The sequence below is a fragment of the Coturnix japonica genome, chromosome 4, assembly GCF_054131305.1.
Source record: "Coturnix japonica strain WE chromosome 4, WE-NBRP24, whole genome shotgun sequence".
In the NCBI taxonomy this organism is placed as follows: Eukaryota; Metazoa; Chordata; class Aves; order Galliformes; family Phasianidae; genus Coturnix; species Coturnix japonica.
The window spans coordinates 60964804-60991181 of record NC_140666.1 but is presented as its reverse complement, the minus strand read 5'-3'; the positions used below and the strand labels follow the sequence as shown (position 1 = coordinate 60991181).

General features: G+C 37.7%; 1 protein-coding gene across 6 annotated transcripts in view; it reads right to left on the bottom strand.

Moving 5' to 3' along the window:
• BMPR1B (bone morphogenetic protein receptor type 1B) overlaps positions 1 to 26378 on the bottom strand; it is a 231485-nt gene that overhangs the window by 180554 nt on the left and 24553 nt on the right. For 4 of the 6 annotated variants that reach the window (XM_085547072.1, XM_085547073.1, XM_085547071.1 and 1 more), the window contains exon 2: positions 59 to 129. Coding sequence is in view for 2 of the 6 variants with exons in the window: in XM_085547075.1 (XP_085403201.1) it covers positions 59 to 129; positions 3285 to 3294 (81 nt within the window). In the remaining 4 variants the exon portion in view is untranslated. Of the gene's footprint in view, positions 1 to 58; positions 130 to 3284; positions 3335 to 26378 lie in introns of all 6 variants that reach the window. The other 2 variants (XM_085547075.1, XM_032443976.2) reach the window with 1 other exon arrangement.

Sequence of the window (26378 nt, the reverse complement as noted above, 5' to 3'; positions counted from 1 at the left end):
TTTCTATGAGCTCATGATAATGAACAGCGCTTTATCATATCAATAGATGCTGTCTTACCTTTATCAAGAAAAGTTGAAATGTCCCTTTTTGCTTTTCAGCTTCCAAGAACAAAAGAAATGAACTCCACCCTGTGGGCAAAGAAATTTTTTAAAATGATTACTGAAAGAAGATTTAAGTCATTTAAAAACAATACAGACCTTCCAGTTCTGTTGTGGTAGGTAACAATGTACACTGATGGTATATAATTAGTCCTGTATTTACTGCATGGTAAATGTTCCTTGAAGAGGCAGTGAACTGGTAATAAAATACTCAACAACACTATTTCATGAGGAAAATTATTACACTTTTATGCATTATGACAGTTTATAGGAGAAGCTAGTAACACTGCAATCTGCTGTGGAATCTTTGACTACACAGGTTTCTATCACATCTTAATAGGGACCATGGAATAATGAAGCAATTTGATACACATTATTAAAAGTAATAATGGATGCTCAAATAATTAACATACCTGATACACTAAGGATTATCCCTCCTCCTTGTTACAATAAGCACAGGAAATCATACAATACAGTGGCAGTCAGCTGAAACTTTTACCGCAGAGATCATAAATCTCAGAGCGAGATCAACAGCCTCACAAGTAGTGTGGAGATCAAGATTAGTTTTATGCAGGGTTTTTGAGATTAAGTCATACAAGTTTTAATGAAGTCCTCAGCAAAAAAAACAGTTTCAGACAGCTGTGGGACTGAAGACAAGCCTGGAGAATTATGCCTTGAGTCTGTAAGCAAGTGAAAATGAAGATGGAACAACAGCTACACGAGTATGATGAAGAAGATAGAGGAGAAACGATGTTCTACATGTTTGCATTGTAAGAAAAAACGATTTCACAGACTGAACAGAGACACAAGAACACAGAGAAAAGGATAAATGGGAGGACCAGAGCTTTCTCTTCTTTCACAAATCTCTATAATTAACCACTCCATTAGAACGCTAGAATGCAACGGAGAAATTATTCATTTAGACAGCTCCTATGAAATCTTTACTATGTCACTGCTTATCTTATCTGAAGTAGTTTTACACAGATCAACACCAATTCAAGAGTTGCAGAATGGCTTGATTTCATTCCTATTCCAAACAGTGGCCAAATATTTATCATTTCCTTTGCAATATTGGAACAGCTAGAAATTTTGCAAGGTCATAAACAGAACTGATTTGCTGATAATGGTCTGATTCAAGTAGCTATCCTTTTTCCTTTAGAAGATTTGTTGCCCTCCAGTTGTTATAATCTGATGTTTTAAGGGAAAAATTATTGTTGTTTGTCATTAAAGAATGTTTTTGCTGCTAATCATATGCTTAGACTTCTACTTTTTAAAAAAAGAAAATATGCAGCTAGCTTATAATGACATCATTAGTTCATGGCATATGTTACAGTTCTCCTTATTCAGAGATAACTTCAAAGAAAACCTGTTCATACTAGTTCTGTGAACATTCCTGTACAGAAAATTAACCACTGAAATGAACTGTGATATTTTGTGTTTTCTTTACAGAGACAACCTGCTGATGGTGAATACTTCTCCCAAATAACTTCAGCCATGGTATCCTGGAGTTCTCATGCACCTCTGATATGCATTTCCCAATGAATTAAAATTCAAAACACTTACTGACTTTACCCCCTCAGAATCATTAAACAGATTTTTTACAGGAAAGATGGGAAGGGACTTTTATAAGGGCATGTAGTGACAGGATGAGGGGAAATGTCTTTAAATTGGAAGAGGGTAGACTTGGACAAGATGTTAGGAAGAAATTCTTTACTTGAGAGTGATGAGACACTAGAACAGGTTGCCCAGAGCTTGTAGATGCCCCTGTCCTGCAGGTGTTCGAGGACAGGCTGGATGGGGCTTTGAGCAACCTGATCTAGCGGGAGGTGTCCCTGACTATAGCAGGGGTCTTGGAACTAGATGATCTTAAGAATATGTTCCAACCCAAACCATTCTGTGATTCCATGATTCTATGATGTTGAAGACTTTCCTTTTCATTGCTGAGCTCCTTCAGAAGGGACTGAATATTGGAGATCCAGATCTTTCACTTGCATCAGGTTATGCGCATAAGGTCATATCCTTTCTGAAATACTCAGATTGTGTTTATAGATCCTAGTCTGGCATTAATGCAAAGCTACAGGTTGAAAAGGTTTGGTTTTCTAAGCTACTTGGTTTCTGACCACTCCATATTAGTATTTCAGAACACAGATGTGCAATATCACTGTTCTGCTTCACTATTTCCCTTCCAGTCATGCAGGATCACTCTGAGAGGGGGTAAGTCTATCCATTGGTAACACAAGTCTTTGCAGGATTTCTTATCTAGCAGCTACTTGGCAGTACAGCAGGTTGTTCCCCAATAAGGGGCATAAACCTCTGAACTCAAAGGAATACAGATCACAAACAAGCACAGCTATTTCAGAACTAAAAACTGGCATAATATATACTTCAATACTAATGTAAATCCTACTCTAAAGTCTAGGCTAAAGTAAACTTCTCCCCTGGAGCAAAGGCTTTAGACTCACAATAAGATTACTTATAGGCTCTAAAGTAATACCTTCAGCTTTTATCTCAAAGGTGATCATTTTCCAGAAAACCTAGCTCAGTCCTGTGCTTCCAAAAAGCGCTTGATTTGTGCCTTCTCATGGGAAGTCCATGGAGGAAAGGATGACATCATCCACAGTCACAAGCACTTTAATGCAGAAAATGCAAACTTCATGGACATATATGGATAGAATGAAAGAAAAAACAACAGCAAACTGTTCCTGAACAGAAAAAGCAAAGGTCTTGGATAAGCATAAAACACTTCATTTTGTTTTTTGAACTTCCCAAGAAGAAGAATTTGCCTGTGCTGAACTAATGTTAAACATACAAATGGAGGTATATTCACTATAGACAAGGTAGTCTGCAATCTTGCTTTTTAACCATGACACTGCGTGTATCCTTCCAGCTATTAAAAAGCATGCCTTCTCATTTGTGAGTGCTTTTTGTTCTTTTCCTTAATCTATTTCACATTTCATTTTCTGATCTAAAGGTGACACTGAACAAAAAAAAACGTTTCAGCTGGAATTTGACCATATGCTATCAGAATGGGCTGAGTTAAAATGAAGAAAAAACATTATACAATTTATTCTCCAAAGGACAGAAAAGTCTAGAACATACTGGGAAACAAATACAGAAAAGACACACAGTACAACTTCTACTGTGCTTCTGCACACAAGTATAACCAAGATTTGAAATCCCTGTACCTGATCTCATAATTGTGCATAACCAAAACAGCAGCCAAAAAGGTCAGTACCTATAAAAACATGAAGAAGATTCATCATTAGCATTCACTCTAAACTGCAAAAAATACACCTATAATCCAGACCAAATTTATCATTCCTCTTAAACTCTACAAGCACAGAGAAACTTCACTCTGCTCCTTATATAATCAGGGATCTCATGAGTAAGCTGATATTATGGCCGCAAAATGCTGGGAAACAATACAGTAGCCATAAAAATGCAATATTTTGTAAGATAAGGAAGCTGTTTGCCATGACTGATATTTATGCAGATTTCTTAAATTAAGCTGAATAATATTTCCATAGCTCTCCCGCACCCTCCATCACAGCAGCTCTTTCAAAGGGAGTTCCCCATTGGGAATGCCAGAGACAAAGCGGGAACAGTGCTCTGCAGCCCGGCGCAGGAGGCTGCCCTTTTCCCCTCGCCCCATTTATCAGCCTTGCAGGCAAAAGCTGAGAAAGAGGCACAGATTGGAATAATTACACAGACAGTTGGGGCCTTATTAAACAAATTGCTCAGGATCAGTAGTAATTAAAATCTATTGAGAAAATGAATAGAAGCCATCAGAAAGCTTTTAAGATTATAGAAAAGTGCAACAATATGAGGAGCTGCTAGGTTTCATGATGCATCCTCTGTTAGGCAAAAAGACTGGATTCTAATGAAAAAGTCAATGAGTAACTCTTTTGTAACACACGTAAGCTCGGCATAAATAATATGCAATTTGACTGCAGAAACATAATTTTACTCTACATCAGTTTTCATCAGTGGGTTTAGTTTGCAAATGTCAGAAAGCTATGATAGATCAAAACTGATTTAATGCATTTGCAATCATTAGTATCTACATGTTTTATCGGGGAAAAATATGATTGCAATATAGACATGAAGCAGGGTAAGCACATAATGTTGATTGAAAAGACAAAAGTACCCCATCTGAAACTGAATTTGATACCATAAAGCTTAGAATGCTGGCATTCTTTCTTATCAACGCTGGATGCATGGGGGATATTCTCTACCTACACCTTATATATATATATTACTTGTCTTAGATATTCAAAAGCTTTCCTGGTCAGTACATACATGTTCAATACTTTCCTCAAAATCATTAACATAGGGTTCTGTCTCCTTGCACATGCTCCATCTTTTTATGGTGGTGGTCGCAAGATCCTTAGTCAGAATTTTACCGCGTTCACTGGTCAAACCCAGTATTCATGCATGCTCAGTTAGCTCCTTACCCTGATTGCACAATGTATGATTTCACAAAATTAGCTGATTCAAGCTGAATTTCCTTATCTACCTGATATAAAGAGGTCAGTATATCATCGTTATCTACTTGCTGCAAGTACAAAGATTCTTTCTGTTTTCTAAACAGACTGTGGGGCTATCTCTCAATGAGCATTACCAACCTTAGCAATATCACTACAACCTGTATTAAATCCACTTTTCTTCCCCTTTTAAACTACCTGTTTTTAAAATCATTTCATTCTACACATAGGACAGAATCATCCAAAATTTCTGCAACACCACTTCAATCTTGCAATCTTATAGTGACACGTCAGTGAAACAAATGAAAGACTTCAAATTAAAAAAACATATAAATAAGAAGGAACAACCAGAAGGTACAAATAAATCTTCTGCTGAGGAGAATCTAAACTAGACTTTGGAAAACAGTGTTTCCACAGGAAAGTAGTCATTGGTGGCAAACCGTGAAGTCTTATATCCCATGCACTATCAAACAGAAGGGAAACCTACAGCTCACAGCACTGGCAAACCACCATCTTGCCTTCTCAGACTAAATTTCCCCCATAGTTTTCCCAGGTACCCTAAGGTTTTCCAATGATTATGTTATCAGGAAAATACAAAGTCCTTTCCTACAACATTCTCATATCATTACAGAAATAAAACCACTGCCACTTTGCCATAGACTGAATTTCTAACAATTTCAGTAAAGTTCTAGTCAGCTTTTCTGTAATTATAGTGCTGCAAGTTGTCTGAGAGACTCTCCAAGGTGTAGGCATTAAAATTAAGGTTGATCTCCTATGCAATGAAGTCTTTGTCTGCTTTGGTTTGTCCCTTCATTCTTACTCATACTTTCCCACATCCACAGTTAATGTGCTTTTTATGCACAACACTCCATACTATCCAGCCATTTACACACTGAGCCATTTCTTCTCTACATTAGGACAAGCATCTAGCTAAATATCCACTGTGAAATTTCATCCACCAGTTTTCAAGGAAAGTACAATATATTATATATGTGTGTGTGTATACTTTTACATGTATGTTTGTATATATACCTACATATAAACACACACACACATATATATACATATGTCTTTTGGACAAATACATGCCAATATTTTCTTAGTACAGCAAGACTAAACTACCATTCCAATCTGAAAGGCAGCTACACTACCAGTGTCAAAGACACAGAATGCATTGGGTTTCAGTATTTGCTGCGACTCTTTCCCATACATACAGAAATACTGCAAGCCACAAGAAAGCTTCCTCTGCTTCCCCCATGCAGCTGTAGGTTCAATGCAGCAACTAAATGTAGCTGACAAGCAGCAGAACTGGAGTGCAAAGCCCATGAAACCCTTTTGTCATTCATCCAGTCATTCATCCACCTCCTGAACTGCACATGAAGCATGGGGACTCCTCTCTAGTAGAACCACTCATAGCATCATGAAGTCATTACTTTTTTTCTTGACTGCACAGAGGAAACGAGAATTAACTACTTATCCAGCATACAAGTGGGAAAGGGCCCAGAGCAGTGGCTTCCACATATCTGCTATCTCCCACATGCTTTCACCCTGGTCTGTAAGCAAAGAAGCTGAAGAAGATGAGTTGAATGCATAGTTGAGGATAGTAGGTCAGATTTATTCCAGGATTAAATAACCATAAACAAATGAGATGACAAAGGAGGCCACTGTTTAGCATTACAATTGATTTTTTGTTTCGTTTTGAGATTTTGGAGAGTATTTTGCTTTAAGAGCAAATCATAAATTCTATAAATTCTCAATTGCATAAGTCTTTGATTTTCAAAAAGCTGATGAACAGCTTCAATATGCACTTAATAATCCACTCCACTTCAAAGGGTTCCAATGCCTCCCTATCAGCAGAAACGCAGTAACACTGTATTTGTTCCCACTTCATGGAAAAGAAACCAGGATCGTAAATAAATGTAATTGCTTAAAACACAGTCAACCTTTAAATATTTTCTATGAAGTTCAAGTACAAACAAATATCCCCCAGGTTTACATGACTCTATAGAGACTAATCAGCATAGTCAATATTGGGAACGCTGTATTCTAGCCAGTCTAAAATTAGTACTTGAAACACTCTGGTGTTTTTCATGGAGAAGTGATAGAGAAAAGGTACTACAAAAACCACGTGCATTGACATTGTGAGTCACCTGTTTACACTTCTTAAAGCAACTACCCAGGTAGGTTTGAGGCCGGTAAGTTTAAGGGAAGACCACAAAGTTACATTTCAGAGGAATAAGGTTAAAAATGTAACTGTGGCGTCCACCTACACTTAACAACTGAAGATTTATTTCCAGTCTCAGACACAGGCAAGTCTCGAAAGACCTATTTTGTTCTCTACACAAAGACTGGCTGGCACTACTGGTTGAAACGCCGAGCCAGTGCAACTACATTTTCCACATGGAGTTTATGGACACTTTTAATAGAGATGTTGGAAAAAGCAACAGTTATATACCAAAAATCAGAGCATCCAATAGGTCACCTAAAATCCCTTCCAGGTATGTTTCTGTAAATTCACAACCTTTTCCTTTAAAATAACAGGATTTCATCAGCAGTGAAATAAATTAAAATGTCTACCCACGTGTATGTACCCCACCTCCAGCATGAAATATCTATGAGAAATGATTACAAAAATGTTACGAAACTTCAGTATTTGTTGATTTTTTTTGTTGTTTGTTTTAATAATGCTAAAAATGGAAATAGATGGGGAGAAAAACCCACAGGAGATAGAATTAAAGGTCTTATTAAGCTGATGTAGTGAGAAGTAAGGAAGTTAGGAAATTCTCCATAAAAATCAGAATAATTACTTAAACCTCTTGTATTTACAACATGATATGCTATTACCATTTAAAAAAAAAAAAAAAAAAAAAAAAAAAAAAAGAACCAGATCTGCAGTCTTCTGTTTGTAAACTTCATACAAGAAAGTGCTCTGTGTTTTCTTTTAAAAGACCTATTCTGTAGGTCTTTTTTTACATACTGTAAATAAAATGGGACGAACAAGGGAGAAGCAGGCGACAGAAGTCCTGTCTTAAATGATATAATCCAGTTGGCACACTAAGATGCAAGAGAAATGACAGTCATGCCTCTATCCATCTGAACAGCCTTCATTGCTCTGGAGGAAGGAGAGTACTAAGTAATTTGTTAACTGAATGGAAAACAGAAATTTCCAAATGGAAAATGTCCACCTCAGCACAGTATGAAGTAGGTTACTAATACACTGCAGTAGAAAGTAATTTGTGAACTGAATCTCCAGGCACTTCCTTCCACCTGTAAACTTCAGAGCTGAATGTTCTTGAACTATAGGGGCTGCATACTAAATAACAGCCACCAGTTCTGTCTGTCACATACACATTAAAAAAAAAAAAACATACATGGAAACAGTATGAAAATTGAGAATGATTAGAAGCATTATGACATGGAATTACCACTTAGTCACGAAGAGCGCATAACATTACCCTTGAATAATTAAGGGTCGATAGGTCAGTACTTGCATGCAGACCTTTCCTCAAAGCAAGGTTACCAAAGTGACCTATCCTCAATCCTCTGCCTCCCAACGTAGTTTTTGTCCATCTCTGTTCCAGGTTTTCCACATACTTGGAATTCCACAGATGGTCCCCATCACCCCCAAAGAAACCTTTTTTTCCAGATGAATTCCCCTGAACAGAGCAGAACTTTACTTCTTAGAAAACAGAGCAACATTTTCCAGAAATTCACATTTCCCAGAAGTGCAACAACTGGCTAATAATTGCTAATTCTACAATTTTAAACATTCTGAAAGAAGTTTGAACACATTTTCAAAAGGCACTGATATTCCAATAAATACTAAAAGTATCATTTTAATTCAAATGATACATTCTTATAAAAGCCTATCCTAAAATCACTTCTAAAGTTTTAGCCAAATGCTTTAAGCATGGTATTCTAATGTTCTTTGACAAGCACAGAGAACAGTCAATATTCCAGTTCTACAGTCTCTCCTTTTTCTTAGTACTTTATTACATTTGTTGATGTTAATGATTTGCTAAGTTTATTTCCCTTCAACCAATCTTTGTATTTCTTCCTTTTCTTCTTTAAAAATTCCTTAAGTAACAAAAGCCGCTGTGACAAAAAGGAAAGATAGCATAGTATGTGATTTCCCAGCTCAAGTGTTTTAACTCAGCACACACAGCTGTGCCCATAAACTCTCTTATGCCATCACAGTATCACAGCAGTTCATACATATACACCCTTTGGCCAAACATCCCATATTTATAACACTGTTTTCATTTGGAATGCATGTTTAGTGATCCTTTCTCCACATGCCTACTTGCATCTCCCGTGAAGTATCTGCCTTTGGTATCTGCACCCTACTACAAGGTGCAAAGGCAGATTTCTATCTTAAAATAAATCTAGTATAATTAATAAAAGATTAAAAATGTATACAGGAATAGGACGTATCCTCTCTGTCCAGACATCTCTCTTGTAAATGATAATTTATAAAAATATATAAAACTAATTTATAGGACTATAATTTATAAGCAGTCTAATTGAGTACATTTTTCAGGAAAGAGATGAGAAATCCTGTAACTCAAATGATACAGAAATGTATATAAGGAAAATCTTTAATTTCCTATATTAGTGTAATACTTTAACAGGAAGTCATCAAAGAGAGGTAAACTTAAATTAAATGAGAATAAAGGAAATCTGGATTTAATAATTGATTTTTAATCTCCTTTGCATTTATACTTCAGTGACCTTAAAGAAAAAACAAAGCCTCCTTTTCACTGTTTGCTGTAACCACTGAAATAAATATTAACTCTAAACCAAATTAGAACAGTATCTTAAAGTACTGAAATAGTTCACTAGAAGTACATTATGCAAGTGGAAAACAAGTTTACCCAAATAGTCCCACATTCAAAACAAAATCGCTGAATAAAGAAATTTCTACAAAGAGGATTTATTGTGAGCCTGGGTTGGAATTTTAAAGGTCTGTAAAAGAAATCGTAAGAATCATAGAATGGCCTGGATTGAAAATGGCCATAATGATCATCTAGTTTCAACCCCCCTGCCATATGCAGGGCTGCCAACCACTAGACCAGGCTGCCCAGAGCCACATCCAGCCTGGCCTTGAATGCCTCCAGGGATGGGGCATCCACAACCTCCTTGGACAACCTGTTCCAGTGCGTCACCACCCTGTGCATGAAAAACTTGCTCCTAATCTCTAACCTAATCCTCTCCTGTTTTAGTGTAGAAAGAATTCTACCTTTAGAAAGGTAAATGCCTGGAAACATTTCTTTCTATATATATTTATATACATACATGTTTTTTTAAGTGCATATGTACATTTTTAGTACATCCACCATGCCCTAAAAGACCCAGCTCCTCCAAGATGTCTCATGCTCAGGGCTCCATGAGGCATGTTCACTGCCCCAGAATTCTCAGAATATTTAGAGGATGGGCACTGTGATCTGTTCACCTTACAGCAAAACCTCTGCTGAAGTATGCAGCCAATGAGATCTCCATGAGCCATGGCTAGCTGCTGCTAGCTCGAGACTGCTGCTGTACACTCCTACTCCCCTAGACAAAGCTTAAAGTCACTGCAGCCGGAACAGACAACATTAAGAGTCACCCCACACAAATATACCGAAACACCACTCACACGTGACTGGTTTCTCCCACAGTATTATCTAATAAGCTGATTTCAAGTTCTCCCTTAATTCTAAACAGATGTTTTCTGGTATGCATCCATTTTCTGAGATTGAGGACAATAAACTTTTTAACAGTATTTTACTTCACAGATCAAAACTGAATATGCCACAAAGACAATGCATTATTTACTTTTTAAAATATCAAATCAGTTTTAAAAGACAGCTCACTTAAATGTTTTACTTAAAGATACTAGTATTATTAACATTCTTTAGACAAAGCTACACACTCTATTTTGCTCTACTTTGCTCCATACTTACAGTCTTTATTTTTACCTTTTCAATCAATTTTGGCAGTGCAGACAGAGAAGTGATTTTTATTAGCTTTCCCTGCCTCCACTATGACTGACTCTAGCTTGATTTCAAATGCTTGCAGAATACATTTGCTGTTTGGACTACTAACCAAGATGTTTCTCTTTCAACTTTTTTCCTTAGAAGGTGATGGAATCAATTCTATTACTGTTCTTTTCAGAAAAAAATAAATAATTAAATAAAAAATGATGGAACTTCAAAGACTACTGCTTTGTTTTAAACAGAGCCAGTCTGAAATTCAACTACCTGCTAGACTCTAAAATGCTTTTTTAAGCAGTTCACATAACAGCAAGTAAAAAACATAAGACAACACTTCAGCAAGTATGAAACGATAGGAAAAAAACCCACATGCTGTTACAGTCTGTTTGTAACTGCAGACATAATATAAATTAAGCATAAGGTAAAAGTAGCTTAACTAATTCTATTAATCTCTATGAATACGCATTTCATTTAGCCATTTTCACATCCTGTAATTATTCCAGAGGAAACGCATGTTAAAGGTTCAACTAGCACTTAAAATGTCTCCTAAACCATAATTATATCTACAAGACTTAGCCTGTAGGTAAAATTTGGAAACCTAGAAAGCATTTACTTTTCTCAAATACTTTGTGGAGTTCAATTATTGCAAAGAATTTCTCATTTACTATGAATACTCAGTTACATGCAAAGCATACCTCAAATTGAAAAGCTATTCACAGCCTGCGCAATCTGGACCAGGAAGTGTAATTCTTAAGGTTTAATAAGTAACTAAAACAGAATCGTGAGCTCCCTGTCAAGTTCAATCAAATAAAGCATCATCTACTCCACCAGTACTGTCACAAGTCCATGGGGCCAGATAGGATCCACCCAAGGGTGCTGAGGCAGCAGGCAGAGATGATAGCCAAGCCACTTTACATCATCTATCAGCATTCTGGTCAACCAGAGAGGTCCCATAGGATGAAAGCTTGCCAGTGTGTCTCCTTCTACAAGAAAGGTCATAAGAAGGATCTGGGGAACTAAAGGCCTGTCAGCCTGAACTCAGTGCCAGAAAAGGTAATGGAGATCATTTTAAGGGAGATCACATAGCATGTGAAAGACAATTCAGGGACCTGGCCTAGACAGCATGGGTTCATGAAAGGAAGATCCTGCTTGACCAACCTGATTTACTACCATGACTGAGTGACCTGCCTGGTAGGATGAGGGGAAGGCTGTAGACTTCAGCAAAGTCTTCAACACTGTCTCCCACAGTATTCTTCTGGAGAAGCTGGCAGCCCATGGCTTGGAGATGTACATTCCTTGATAAATAAAGAACTGGTTGGATGGCCAGGCCAAGAGAGCAGTGGTGAATGGAATCACATCCAGCTGCTGACCGGTCACAAGTGATGTTCCCCAGCAGTCAGTATTGCAGCCTGTTCTGTTCAATATCTTTATTGATGACCTGGATGAGGGCACTGAGCGTACCCCCAGTGAGTTTGCAGATGACACCGAGTTGGCAGGAAGTGTTGATCTGCCTGGGGGGAAAAAAAACCCTACAGAGAGATCTGGACAGGCTGCATCACTGGAAGCCAGTGCAACGAGGTTCAATAGGACTAAGTGCTGGGTCCTACACTTTGGCCACAACAATCCCAGGCAATGCTACAAGTTTGGGACAGAGTGGCTGTAAGACTGTGTGGAATAAATGGATCTGGAGGTGTCTTGCAGCAGAAGGGAGGTGATCATCCCTACATACTCAGCCCTGGTGAGGCCACACCACAAGTACTGTGTTCATTTTTCAGCCCTTCAGTACAAGAAAGATATCAAGGCCCTGGACTGCATCCAGAGTTGGGTAACAAAGCTGGTGAAGGACCTGTAGCACAAGCCTTATGAGGAATGAGCTGAGGGAACTGGGATTATTTAGTCTGGAAAATGGAGTCTCAGGAGTGATCTTATTGCACTTGACAACTACCAGAAGGAAAGTTGTGGTGAGGTGGGTGTCAACTTCTTCTCCCATATAACTAGCAAAAGGACTAGAGGGAATGGCCTCAAGTTGCTCCAGGGGAGATTCTGGTTGGATGTTAAGAAATACTTCCTCTCCAGGGGAGTGATCAGGTGCTGGAATGGGCTGCTCAGGGAGGTGGTAGTGTCACCAACACTGGAGGTGTTCGAGAAATGTTTAAATGTTGTACTGAGGGACATGAATTAGTGGAAAATATTGCTGACAGGTGGGAATTGGACTGGATGACCTTGGAGGTCTTTTCCAACCTTGGTAATTCTATGACTCTATGATAAAAGCATAGATACATCTGTAGACATTGCTCCATCATTTTCAAAGATGGGAGGAAAACATACAAACTATACAATGTTGTGATGCACACCATATATATATAAAATTCAGTCTGAAATACAATGAGGAAAGGTTGAGAAGTAGTGAGCATTCAGAACAGGCAGGAATTTAAGCTGATAGCACATAAGTGAAACTTACAGCTCTTACCTTTTTTTGTGGAGTTTTATTCTCCTTTCTTCCGTTAAACATGCATGACTGCCATACACAGCATACATTCAACTATATTAATTTGCCACCAGCAATTTATAAGACACCTAAATAAAAGGCTATTGCTTGTCATTATTAATAAGGCTCTGATTTTGTTCAACTGTGGCCTTTCTTTAGTTTTTGATGTGAAAGCATCAATAGGAGTTCTTTATAATGAAGGTTGTGGGAACCAATTCAAAGTCTGGGTATTGGAAAACAACTACTTCACTACTCATTGCAAATGGTGCAATTGATGAAGTCTGGCAAGCAAGTTCCAAAATTTTGGTTAAAAAATACGTAATGTCAAAAACTAATTAAAAGGACAATAGTATATTTATATACACATATATTAAACTCTCAAAATATTAAATAGTAGAATTAAAGTGGTTCATGCACCATGAATTCAGTTGTCTGATATGTAATAGGGATAATTGCTTTGCTGAATTTTTATAGGCAGGCCATCTATGCAGCCAAGGAGTGGGGAAAGAGGGGAAAATAAGCATAGCAGAAACACCAATACTCCTGTGACCAGTTCAACATTATAAGTTAAAATAGTCCTTCTCTGCTAAACCCTTATTTTATGCACTGCTTATCCCACTTTACGAGATATAAAAGTATTAAAAAAAAAAAAAATCACTGTACTCCAACATACAAGAAGACTATACAAAAATGCAGAAAGAGTATTTTAATGACAAAATTAAAGGGGGGTGAAGGGGGGGGGGGGGAGGGGGAAGCTTCAAAGCCATCCTAATTGGGTTTATATATTTCTAGAATTCTCCAAAGGTGTTCCTTTCCTTGGCCATTTTTCTCCGGAGTTACATTAACATCACACTCATCAGCACAGTTGGTCAATGGATCTAAATAGGCATTTGTAAAGAAGCCAAGCATTAAATAGCAAATCTCACAATATTTTATGTTTCACACACTGTTCCTAACCATTCTGATCTTTTACATCCGAAGCTACAAAGAGATCAGGAAGCACCTTAAAAGGATTTCCTAAGCATCTTCTACAAGGTAAAACAAAAATTATTCAGGATGATATATAGGATTTTTGCTGCCCAAACTAGTTTTCTGACTGCTTCTCACTTAGTTCAGTTCACAATTATGACATTTAGGGGATGGAGAGGAAATTAAAATATCAAATCTTCCCTTCCAATTCAGAAAACATTCAATACTTCACGGAAGCAGCAGGGAAGTCCAAAATCTTTCCGACCTTTCTGTCCTATGGGACAGGCTTTACACAAGGACTAACAGTACTCACATTGATCCTCCACTACAAAGGTATTGATATTTTTGTTCATACTTAGCATTTGGTTCATTACATCTCACTACTAAATATGGGGGCTGCTCCAAAAGTAATGCCTCCTGTTTTATTATGCTGGCCCACAATATCAGAGGCAGACGTTGGCAGTACAGCAGTAGAGGTTGAAACTTTTCACCAATATTCTGTTACATTTTGTAGCCATGTGACAGACAGCAGCAGAGGGGCAAAATGGCATACGACTGTGTATGAAGTAAAGGTGTGTCACTGAATGTTTTTCCCATGTGGGAAAAACAGCATTGACAATCACTGATGCTAGCTGAGAATTCAGGGAGACCAAACAGTGGATGCCAGCACAGCAAGGTGGTGGGTGGAGCATTTCAGCAATAACAACAGCAACATGAAAGATAAGCAACATTCCAGATGACCATACATAGATGTCACAACACAAAATGAAGAACATCTTGATCACCTTAGAACTGGCTAATAGTGATTATATTGAAAACCAGTGCTCTGTAGCTGAGAACTTACTCTACTGTGTTATTTTGGTCTTTGAAATTGTTATAGTCTCCATCAAAATAAACATGAGGCACTACTCTCAGAGTGACCTATGGATGTTTTCCTTTTTTCCTAAGGATACTACTCATCACTACCATAATCACTGCTCAGTGAGGCAAAACACCAGATCCTGTTTCAAATGCATGCCAGTCTTTTCAGTTCCTTCCCTTCCCTGGTGTCTGGAGAAGGACTTCAACTTTCTGCATCAGCAATTTCTTTGTTTTGATGGTGAAACTGGTCACCTTTAACAAATGATGCAAATGAGCCAGGCTTGAACATTTTGCTTGCCGACAAGTCAAATCCTGCTGTTTTATGATAGGAATGCCAGAAGCAGCCTAGCTTTAAACATTAAGTTTCCCCGCAGTAAGCTCAAGGTTTCTTTTCTGCTTCACAGAGCCAAATTACCTTTGCCCAACACTGACATATTCACAGCCAGGGTTTACAAAAATCAGCTGTAGTCAAAGCAGATGGTGTCAATCACTGAAGTATTCTAAACATTTCTCTTCTTAAACATCACTCAACACCTCTAAAGATAAATGTATTTTAGAAGATAGAGCCATGTGTTAAAAAGTAAAAGGCTTAAATGGAATCAGGGTGGACACAGACTTCCCTCATAATATACCTGCTAAGTAAATAATGTTATTTTTATTAAAGAATAAATCATATTGTAAATTTGCATAAAATAAAATAGTGTGCAATTCATGTGTTTGAATGTAAGTTTTAGAAATTTACAATTGGTTAGAAATAAACATTGGTCTCAATACAGCTATACAATAATTTTGAGACATTTATTAAAAACAATCTGAAAAATGTATGTATGGTCAAATGTTAGTTTATTTTTCACTGAAGGAAAGTATGACAGCCCGCACCTGTTGTTTACAACAGCTTCTAATGAAAAGGTGCCAACACAAACCTACTTGTGAGATGTACTAAGGCCCTGATTCAGCAAACTCTTAGTTTTGATTACGTTACCTGCACTGAAAGTTCACAGGAATATTTCACTCAAAATAAGCTGTCAGCCTACAATAACATTTCAACACTTGAAGCTAAAATGGTACCTAAAAAAAGCCACACCAACACTATATGCTTTGTTTGTGAATAAGCATGATGCATACTTTTAGATGGGGAATAACATCTCTTGTTATTTTTGTCACTTACAGCCTGCCATAGTTCAGTAACTGCCCACTGAATAAGACACTGATCATGAGATTCCTATAGTTGAGATAGGCAGGCCGAATTTAAACTGTCGGTCCATTCATTTACAAAAGCTCCTTGGCAAAGCTAGTGGCAAGGCATTCTCTGTAAGCAAGAGCAGTGACTTCAGCTTTCTGTACAAGGTTCCTGTGTACCAGAACAAGTATAAAACATCATGGACTTATCTCACACAGTATGTTATATAAGCATCCACTGGAAGAACAGCATCTGCAACAACTGGCACTTAATTTGATTATTTGTGTAATACGAAGCAAAAAAAATAACCACTCACAGATTAACTATGTAGCTTTCATTATAATTACAATTACTGCCAAGAGAGGAAGGGAAAAAAGGTAAATTCAACACTTCGATATAGCTGTTAGTGCTTTGGAAACTCAAAGTTACCTAGAAGCATCAAACTGACTTTTGTCCTTGCCAAAGTATTGCATAACTCCCAAGGAGTAAGAAAAGCACCGTTTTCTTCTCATTGCAGCTTCATCTCAGACACATCAGTGCAGAACAGCCCTGGTCAGCTGCAACCAGCAGTCCACCCTCACCTCCAACCCACACATACTGCAGTACCCCAGCCGCAACCCCCCCATGTAAACCCAAGAATGTCTTTGGGCTCTAGAGATTAGTTAAGTATTAGTATTTTCAAAACACGTATGGTTAAGCAAGGAAAACAGAAACCTGCTGTACCTGCTCACCTCTGCTTATCTTAAATCCCCTGATCACTGGTTGTTTCCCAGATTTCTCCTGCACAACCTACAATTAGAAAACCAGATTTCATAAGGTAATTTTATGGATCCAATAAAAGCAAGCATCTGGTATCTTCTTAGATTTCATTTTTCAGAAGAGACTGGCTCATCTGTAAGAGTATTTCCTGTAATTTGGTTCTTTGCAGAATATTTAAAACATCAAAAAATATATGGTTTGATTTATGGAGCAGCTTCCATTTACAGTGTTACCTCATTGTGTACTCAAGCATTACGGAAATGCAAAGCCCATGTGTTTAAACCTGCACTCTTTTATAGAGTTTTTACAGGCAGCCACTCCAGCAAGCTCTTGCTAAGAAGCAAAAGTGACCAAGGTAGTGATCTTAGACAGAATTACTGGCAGTAGAAAAGAAGGGTAGAAAAAGAAGGCAAATAAGGTGATAGGGTTTTTTTGTTTCCATTAGTATTCCTGAATATGAACACATATGCTAGAGCACATAAAGGCATAATTTAGCTGTGGCTGTCAGCTTACCTTCAATTTGTCACCTCCAGAACACAGTGCATGATTTGGAGCTGTTCCCAGTAAGTTATGACCAATTTGAAGCTTAAACTGGTGTCACTAGTGTTAATCATTTCTCACTTGGATGGATAAGGATTTAACACAATAATTACATGAGTAATTACAAGACTAATTATGTTAATACATTAATATTATGTGTAATTACTTTAAGAGTAATTGTCAATATTAATTCTATATAATAATTAATATTAGTTCTACTGATCCCTGCAACTCCTCACTTTGCTGATTTTGCTATGTAAATGGGACATACTTTTTGTGCATTTATCACCTTTATAAGTTATTTCCTCTGAAGCTTAGTTGTTCAGTAACAGATTTTGAAGCATTTGACCCCAATGCTCTTACTCACCTGTGTGAATAAATCCTAGCCCCACAGAGAACAGAAGAATTCTGTTTCTTTATTATCAACTTCCTCTGTGATACAGCAAGTCCTTTTTAAAATATTGCCAGGTAGTAAAAACAGATTTGCATTTTCTTAAAGCAGGACGACTTGTAGTAGGAGATGAGCTCCTCATTATCCATCTGTTTTCAGTTGTTCATATTTATATTACCAAACTTTCCAGATGTCATGCTCTTCGTATTTTGTCCCTATGGAATGATAAACTACGTTCCTCTTACCAGCGCTGACATCTACCCTTACATTTGGACATTGAAAAGAATTTATAAATGACTAATGTGTTAAATTCTTATTTTCTATAGAGATTTCCAAGACCAGCATTCACCAATTCCCTCTTGCAAGCTACTTAAAGAGAGAAGAAAAAGGATAGCGTGGTGAGTCTGGGTGGAGGAAAAGCAGCAGCACAAAGTGAAGTTAGCTGGAAATAAAACTGGAGGCAGACTTGCCTCCAGTGAGCCATTTATATATATTGAAAAGAGGAGAAGCAAACAACAAAACAAATGCCAGACTTGCAGGTGTGCTAACAAATTAAAACTGGAGCAGGAAAAGAAAAAAAAATCTGCTATATCCTTTCAACCTCTGCTTCACCTCAGCAAACTGTATGACGCAACCATTATGTTGGATTCTAAGGAGAATTGCATGCAATCAGCCTTATCAGCACCACCTGTAAACACACTGCGAGTATCTGCACAGCTTGCTACAGCTCTGCCCTGCCAGTTGGCACCAATCACAGGTGTTCCAAAGCTGCCCTGAGCTACTAAAAGGTGGAGAAAGGAAAAGAACACAAACTTTAAGCTAAGAAATTGGTATTATAGACACCACACGCAGTGATAATTTTTTTCAGCCATTAAAGGAGTTTTCAACAGGACACGCTACAGGCATCTGGCTACTCAAGAAGGCACTGAAGAGACTAAATGCATGTTCTCTACCTAGGTGATTTCTGTCACTAGGAGTTACTCCAATGCAATGAGAGAATTTGTGAGGTTGCATGGGATGCATCAAAACAGAATTAGGCATTGTGTTCTGAAATCTCCAAATGATGTTTATCTTTGTATACATCCTACTCAAATTTTCTGCTTCACATAAAATTGTTGTTCTTCACTAAAATCTGAAAAACAGCAATTTAGTTACTTTATACAAAGAAACACAAAGAATTCCTGGTTCTAAGAGCCAAAACCTATTTGTGCATCTGTTACTTGGGACAAAGAATAGGGCAGATCTTTAAGCTGGACCTAAGTCAGCAATGTGTCCTCGCAGCACAGAAAGCCAATCATATCATGGGCTGCATTCAAAGAAGCATGGCCAGCAAGGTGAAGGAGGTGATCCTGCCCCTCTACTCTGTGCTGGTGAGACCTCACTTGGAGTACTGAATCCACAGAACAGAAGAGATGTGCACCTGCTGCGGAGCGTCCAGAGTAAGGCTACAAACGATACAGGAGATGAAATGCCTCACCTATGAGGAGGACAAGCTGGAGCTGTTCAGCTTGGATAAGACTCCAGGGAGACCTGATAGTGGCCTTTCAGCATGTAAAGGAGGGCTATAAGAAGGCAACAGGCTTTTACCAGGGTCTTTTGTGATAAAGGGAAATGGTTTCAAACTAAAAGAGGGAGATTTAGATTGGCTATAAGGAAGAAGTTTTTTATGGTAGTTGTAGTGAGCCATTGGAACAGGTTGCTCAGACATGTGGTGGATGCCACATTCCCAGACACATTCAAGGCCAGGCTGGATGGGTTCTGAGCAAACTGATCAAAGTACAGATGACCCTGCTTATTGCAGGAGAGTTAGACAAGATAACCTTTGAGGATCTCTTCCTATTCAAAGGACTTTATCTGCCCGTTGTTATACTGTGTGTTTGAATTATTACAGTGTAGGTTCTAGTAGTATTTTAAATGGAAATTCCTGAGGAATACAACTTGATCCATTCTCTTCAAACTACCACAATGACCTCACATTCAACAGTGTTTCTAAGTAGCATTCTAGGGGCTTATATTCAAATTATATCCTCTCTACCAGTACCTTATATGTACAGCACCTGAGCACAGAGGCTGAGCAGGCATGGCAGGGACTCTCCAAGTTCCTCCAGGTAAAGACCAAAATCCACGATGCAAGCTACTGAACCTTGTCAGACAACGTAGAAACAAATGCAGACATTCACTGAGATAAATGGCTACATATGTAAAGGTAGGTGGGGAGGCTTTTTATTGCTGTTTGTTTTCAGAAAAGCAAGAATAAAGAGAAATAAGACTGAATAAAAACAAATAATTGCATAGAGAATGAAAATTTAAAAGACCCCTCCTCCTGCAAATTCTCCTCTATTCACAGTTGTTTAGGGAAAATAACCAGAGCCAGACTTAGTACTTTTTTTTTTTACCCTTCAGGATTAGGTTCTGCCCCACATAATTTCTAAGAAAGCCCCCTACAGTTTGGAAAGTTTACTCCAAAAATAATTTCTGCCAAATTACAGGAAGAATTACTCATGCATTTATTACCAACTGTATGAAATAGTTATGTCTTTCAAAATATTTAAAAAAAAAAAATAATTAAAAGGGAGACTGATTCAACCAATTCAAAGAGAACTTTTGTCCCTCTATAGCAGGTTGTAAATACCCTGCAGAATATTTCAAGAAGTATATTGCCAGCCTTAGGAAGTTAAATTGCCTGTTCAGCAGAAAAATGAGGCATGTTGCATATTTCATGATTCCGCATAATCAAGATATTCCTGCCCTTGCAGGGATGCTCACTTGCTCTATGAATCAAGAGATTTTTTACTAAGAAAATCCCTCAAAACAAAGTCAGGGAAGGCACTGAGGCACACAAGTCAGGCACTAGCATTTTTAATATACCATCTAGAGCTTTCTGCAGAACTACATATTAGATAGTTTTTAATTAAAACATAATTTTTAAAAAATTACACATAATACATAAGCCATTCGGTAGCTACAAAAAAGTTCACATTAGAAGCCATGCTGATTTTGCCTTAATTTAAAAATAAATAAATAAATATTTTATGTTTTGTGTTTGCAAAATGGAACACTGTGACTACAATCAAGAGGCTTTCCTGAGAAAAAGTGCAAACAGAACTGAAAGACATCTACATCCAAGACTAATCACAGAGATACACTTTCCAGTAGAGCAGAATAGTCTCAGAGATGAGCAGCACTTGGGTAACAACACACATTGAGAGGGAAATCAGAAGGTTCTTGAGATTGCTGTAGGCATAAAGTTAACACATCCCACAAAAAGAAACTAAAAATCTCAGGAATAAGATCTGAGAAACTGCACTTCAGATAAATACCAGACCAGGCCTCACTTTACTTGCCTATTGTAAACCAATGCTGGCAATGCACAACAGGCTTGGGGATCACAGCGTTTGGACCGCTTTTCCTATCCATCTCCAAAAAAAAAAAGGGGCATTATCAACTCAGAAAATTAGGAGGAACGCTCCTGCATAGGGATTGCTCACCAAACATAGCAACAAGCAGACACAGGCAAAGCTTGTCACTTTGTCACTGTAAGAGTAAATGCCACATTGTCGCATCATTTCATAAACATACACACCAAGAAAGTGAAAGCAGCACATCCTCACATATCCTGAACTGGTTTTGCCTATCAGCCTAGTTACTTCAGACAATTCCCCAGCATTGCCTGCTAGAAGATTTAAAAAAAAAACAGGTTGAGAGTTGCTCTGCGAAAACCCTGCCCCAGAGTGGCTTTTCTTGAGGCAATTTTCTTCACTATATGTTTTTTCCCATGCTTTCTTACTGAACAACACTCATGATTTGGCATACATAGAGTATGCTACATATACTGTAAATATATGTGAAGCAGATGTATAGTGAATACTTAATTAACCACTTTAGACTTTCATTAGACTGCATAAGAGGTTCCAGTAGGGTTCTGCCCTGTTCTAGCACTTTCTTCCTGGTTTGCTACGGCAATACTAGGTCAGACAACAAGGTGCACAACTACAGGAGATAACAATCTGGCTCTTGGCAGTAAGTTTTTTCCATATCAGGGACAAGAGCTGTCTCAACCAATGACTGCTTGGTTTGTTTGGATGACCAGGAAACAGTTGCTATTCTAAAAGACCCCATGGCAGTCAATTTAGACCCTTGTAACTCCATTCCACACTTGCTAAACCTTTTCACCAAACCTTATTAGAAACAGAGCTCCCACAGCACAGGAGGGAATTAGAGGGTTTCTGCACTGCATTCACACCATTACAAGCTATACTGGAGCAGCCATGTGCTGGAGTGCTTTCCTCAACCCCTATATTAAAGCGACTCACTTTACAGGTCAGTGCTCTGGCAAGCTTGCTCCTTGGCGAGACTAGCAGCTTCCACAGTGGCAGAGTGAGGTAGCCACAGCTGTACCAGCTGTGCATTTAATGCTAAGCACAGGTTCCCAACAGCTTAAGTAATAAGAGTTCTGCATAGCAGTCAAGATCACACTTTAAGCGGCCACGAGCAAAACAGAAGCAATTAAAGAACAACCAGGGAGTGCTCAAATGCGTAACCAGATACTCTCGCAGCCAATACATATCAATACAACACATAAAAACATGGTCAAGCACCACAGTTCACTCCCTCAGAGCACCACAGTTGGGTGGTCTTGCAATGAAAAGTATGTGTTAAATCACATGTTGTCCACCCAGAAAGACAGCCAGCCATAAACTAGTTCCCAACGCTTCAAAACAGAAAGGGCTCCAATCAATGGTGCCAGTAACTCAAGTAACCCCAGAGAGGACTTTTCTGGCCAAGGCAATGGTTGACCATGGCTTTTCATGGGAACACAGCACTGGAAGGGACCTCCTGAATGGCAGGTCTAATGCACTATTTCCTCCTTTCACACCAAAAGGGAAAACAAGGCATTCTCTATACATAATTGTGGAATGTTCTAAGCCTACACATCTATACCCTGACAGCTGGTACACTAATAGCACATTTTCTGCAATTCACAATCCTGTTATGTAATAGGAAGCACTACTAAGCACTACTAAGCAACTGAACTTTTGCATTAAGGACTCAAAATCATCAAGTCATCAAAAGAAAATTGCAGTAATTCACAGTTCCTAATGGAAAGATGAGAAAGCTGCAAAAGAAGTCAGGGAATGACTGGAAGACTGCAAGAGTCTGGAAAGACTATAAAGGAGATAACAGCAAAACACAGGAGCACAAAGACTTGAGTTTTAGGACAAAAGGAAGTGGGAAGGACATCAACACTTCCAATGAACTGGAACAGAGACACATAAAAACTCCACATACAAGATTTCAAGGTGCCCATTTTCATTCTGATGTACTAAAGAAATGTCAAAAGCCAACAGTCTGAACACAAGCCAAAACTTAAATCAAAATGCCCACTCTCCTGCCAAATGACTCTTCACCCCATGATTTTAAATTTCTGGGAAACATACGGTACATTTATTGTCAGTTGGCTTCTGCTTTTTATTGCTTCTTGGATAATAGCAACAGGCCAGTCAGTTCTACAGGCAATCTGAAGGAATGTTTACCAGGCAGTTTCCATGATTTCTGGAGAACGTGAATTACCAAGTAGGTGTTTTTAACTTAGGAACTTATAAAGTGAAAACTATATTTTACACTTTGAGATTACTTACTGCTAATGGACGTGCAAATAAACACAACCAGTGTAACCACAAAATTCAACAGAATTTAAGAAACTCGTTTTAGGACTAGATAATTCATATCCCAGAGTTCTGGAATCTCTGGAACAAGAAGCAAGAAGTGGTAAAGAAAATATTTTAATAGCTCTCCAATACAGAGGATGGTGCCATCTGATCAAAAATGGCGAACATAATAACTGTGAAAAGAAAAAATGTAATCTGGGAGAGACTGCTAAATCTGATCTAAGCAAAATGCATGGCTCCGGGACAATTATTCAGTGGGGGAAAAAAGGGAAAAAAAATTGAAGAGGTGGAAGTAAAAATACAGAGGAATAAACTTGTAACTGAATGACCCCCACCACACACACACAAATAAAATAAAATAAAATAAAATAAAATAAAATAAAATAAAATAAAATATAATAAAATAAAATAAAATAAAATAATAAAATAAATAAAATAAAACCTTTTATTTTACTTAATTTTTTAAATCATTTATCTGGCCTTCAATAAAGCATATGATAGTGTGACTAACTCTTACTGAGCCTAGAAATAAAAGGGGAGACCTGAAGTATAAAGAATTTTACTTCATTCACTACGGAGTTTTAAAAAGAAAAAGCATGCAATGCGTTGAGATTACTATTAGTAGGCATCTACAAATATTTGTTCAGAAAACCGTTTCATTCGGTGATTTCAACCAGCGGTATCTTATCAAAGCCAGCTTATAACACAAAGGTTGGAGATAAGATCAACAAGCAGAAATGCCATACAGAATATAATAGAGTTTGATAGGTTACTCCGAGATGCCTGAGCATGTCCAATAGCAAAAAATACTATTTCTGAAAGTACCAGAAAATAAAGTTACTTATCAACTAGGAAAGTTTATGGGGTAAAATATCTTGTTGACAATATTTGTTGATAACACCTTGGCTGTCACCTGCCAATATAATCTACATGTTTCAAAGGCAAATATAATCTAAGCACTTATCAGAAGTGGTGTATCCAGCAGAGAAGAAAGTTTTAGTGCCGACATGCTTCAGGAGAGAACAAAAATCTGGCCATTCATGCCCAAGAAAGATGATTACAAACTAATGACAGAGGAGGTCTTAAGAGTGTTACAGGAGTAGAGAGCATCTCTTGAAAAAGACAGAAAGAAAGAAAAAGATACTAAGCAAAAATAGCCCAGCAATACAAACTGAGAGAATGACTTCCTCTTGCAAGCACACAACCATTAAAACAAACAAGCAAGTAAATAAACAGAAAATACACCAAAACCACACACAAACAAACAACCCTGGCTCACTGTGCATAAATTTCCACAACCAGTTGCTCACATTTTTTACCTAATTATTGGTATAATAAAACATGGAGATCTTGATACTTAAACTATTAAACTATTTAATATCATTTCTATGTGATCACATCTAAATCTGCAAAGAGCTTGCATTTCCCTTACAAGGAAGGTCAGACTCACTGGAATGAGTAGAATGAGTGTCAAAACCTAAATCCTGTACACCCAAATGTTAAGATGTTCAAAGGAATTCAGACATCTATTTTTAAAACCTTTTTATGGGAATCAGACTTAGTTCTGTCAGTTCTTGTTGAATAACCTAGTAGAACTAAACAAACTGTGCAGAAAGAGGCTCAAAATTGTCTGCCTGTAGTGCAGGGGGATGACTTTTCTGTCAGACAGGAAGATGTGACTAGACTTTTTGGCCTCAATAAAACCTTTTTGGAAAAAAAAACAAAAAAACAAAAAAACAGAACCTAAGGCATGGATTGTCCAGACTGTATCCTTTAAGTAATATTTGGGCACTTCTAACAAAGACATGCTAACTTTCAGAAGCGCTGGAAAACCTCTTTAGTTAGGTTTGGCTTGTGCCTTTACAAAAATGAGCCTGGTCCTGTTGTGATTATATGGCTTACCTCACTTGGTCCCACCAGTTGTGTGGGACAGTAGCCTGCCCATCAGGGCAAGATTATATTTATGCTCTGCAGGGAGGCTATTTAACATCTGTCTAAGCTATGAGAATAAGGCCAAAGCCTTAAATGAGTAGTTAGTGAAAAGCCACCTTAGTAGCTTTAGCAGATTCTCTACTCTGGCACATCTTATAACCTGTTTTAATCAAGAAGTTCTGCCTGTTCTTTCTCTGTTGTTTATTTTTTTGGTTCTATTCCAAAGTTCCTTACTCTCCAAACCATAGCAGACTGCTAATCCAGTGTGTCCCTGTTTTTTTCTCCTCAACATCTCTATTTAGAGACCTAAAAAATAATGGTATATATTTAAGTGAATGTCCCTATGTCAAGCTCAAGGCTGCAGTAATACAAAAGCTAGGACACACAGAACAATCGTATACATAAACATGAACAATGCAAATAATTTTTCTTCAGATAGAAAACTTCTTGGGCTTCTATTTGGACCAAACAACCAAACTGAAAGCAGACTTGGCAGAGCAATGAACTGCTCTTCATAACAAGTGGAAAGTAAGAAAATGCTTAGAATTCTTTTACTTCCTTCCAGCTCTTGTTCTAAACCAGCTTATTAAGTACTTTTGCAGTTGCCCCAAAAGGAAAAGTAATTTAAACAATAGATTTCAAAAATCTCTTTTAATATATAGTTCTCATAAATGTTGGTTCTTTGATCTGTTTTATTGGATTTTTTTTTCCAACTCTCAAAGGTCTACTATTTAAAAAACCTTCTCAGGTAATATACAAGTGCTCAAACTGAGAGGAAGTGTTTCAATATTTGAATTTTTTCAATAGCTTTATATTCACTGAATAAACACCTAAACAAATAAGTCAAACATTGAGAATAATCTACTTTTAGGATAGAATAATGGTCAGTGCATGAACAAGAGAAGGAGAAAAGAAAATACAGGCTATGAATATCAAAACAAATGACAAGAGGGGGGGAAAAAGAAATTAAAGTTTAGTTTTCAAAAGAAAGTATTAAAAAAAAATAAACTTGAAACTGTGAAAAGAGGATAAAA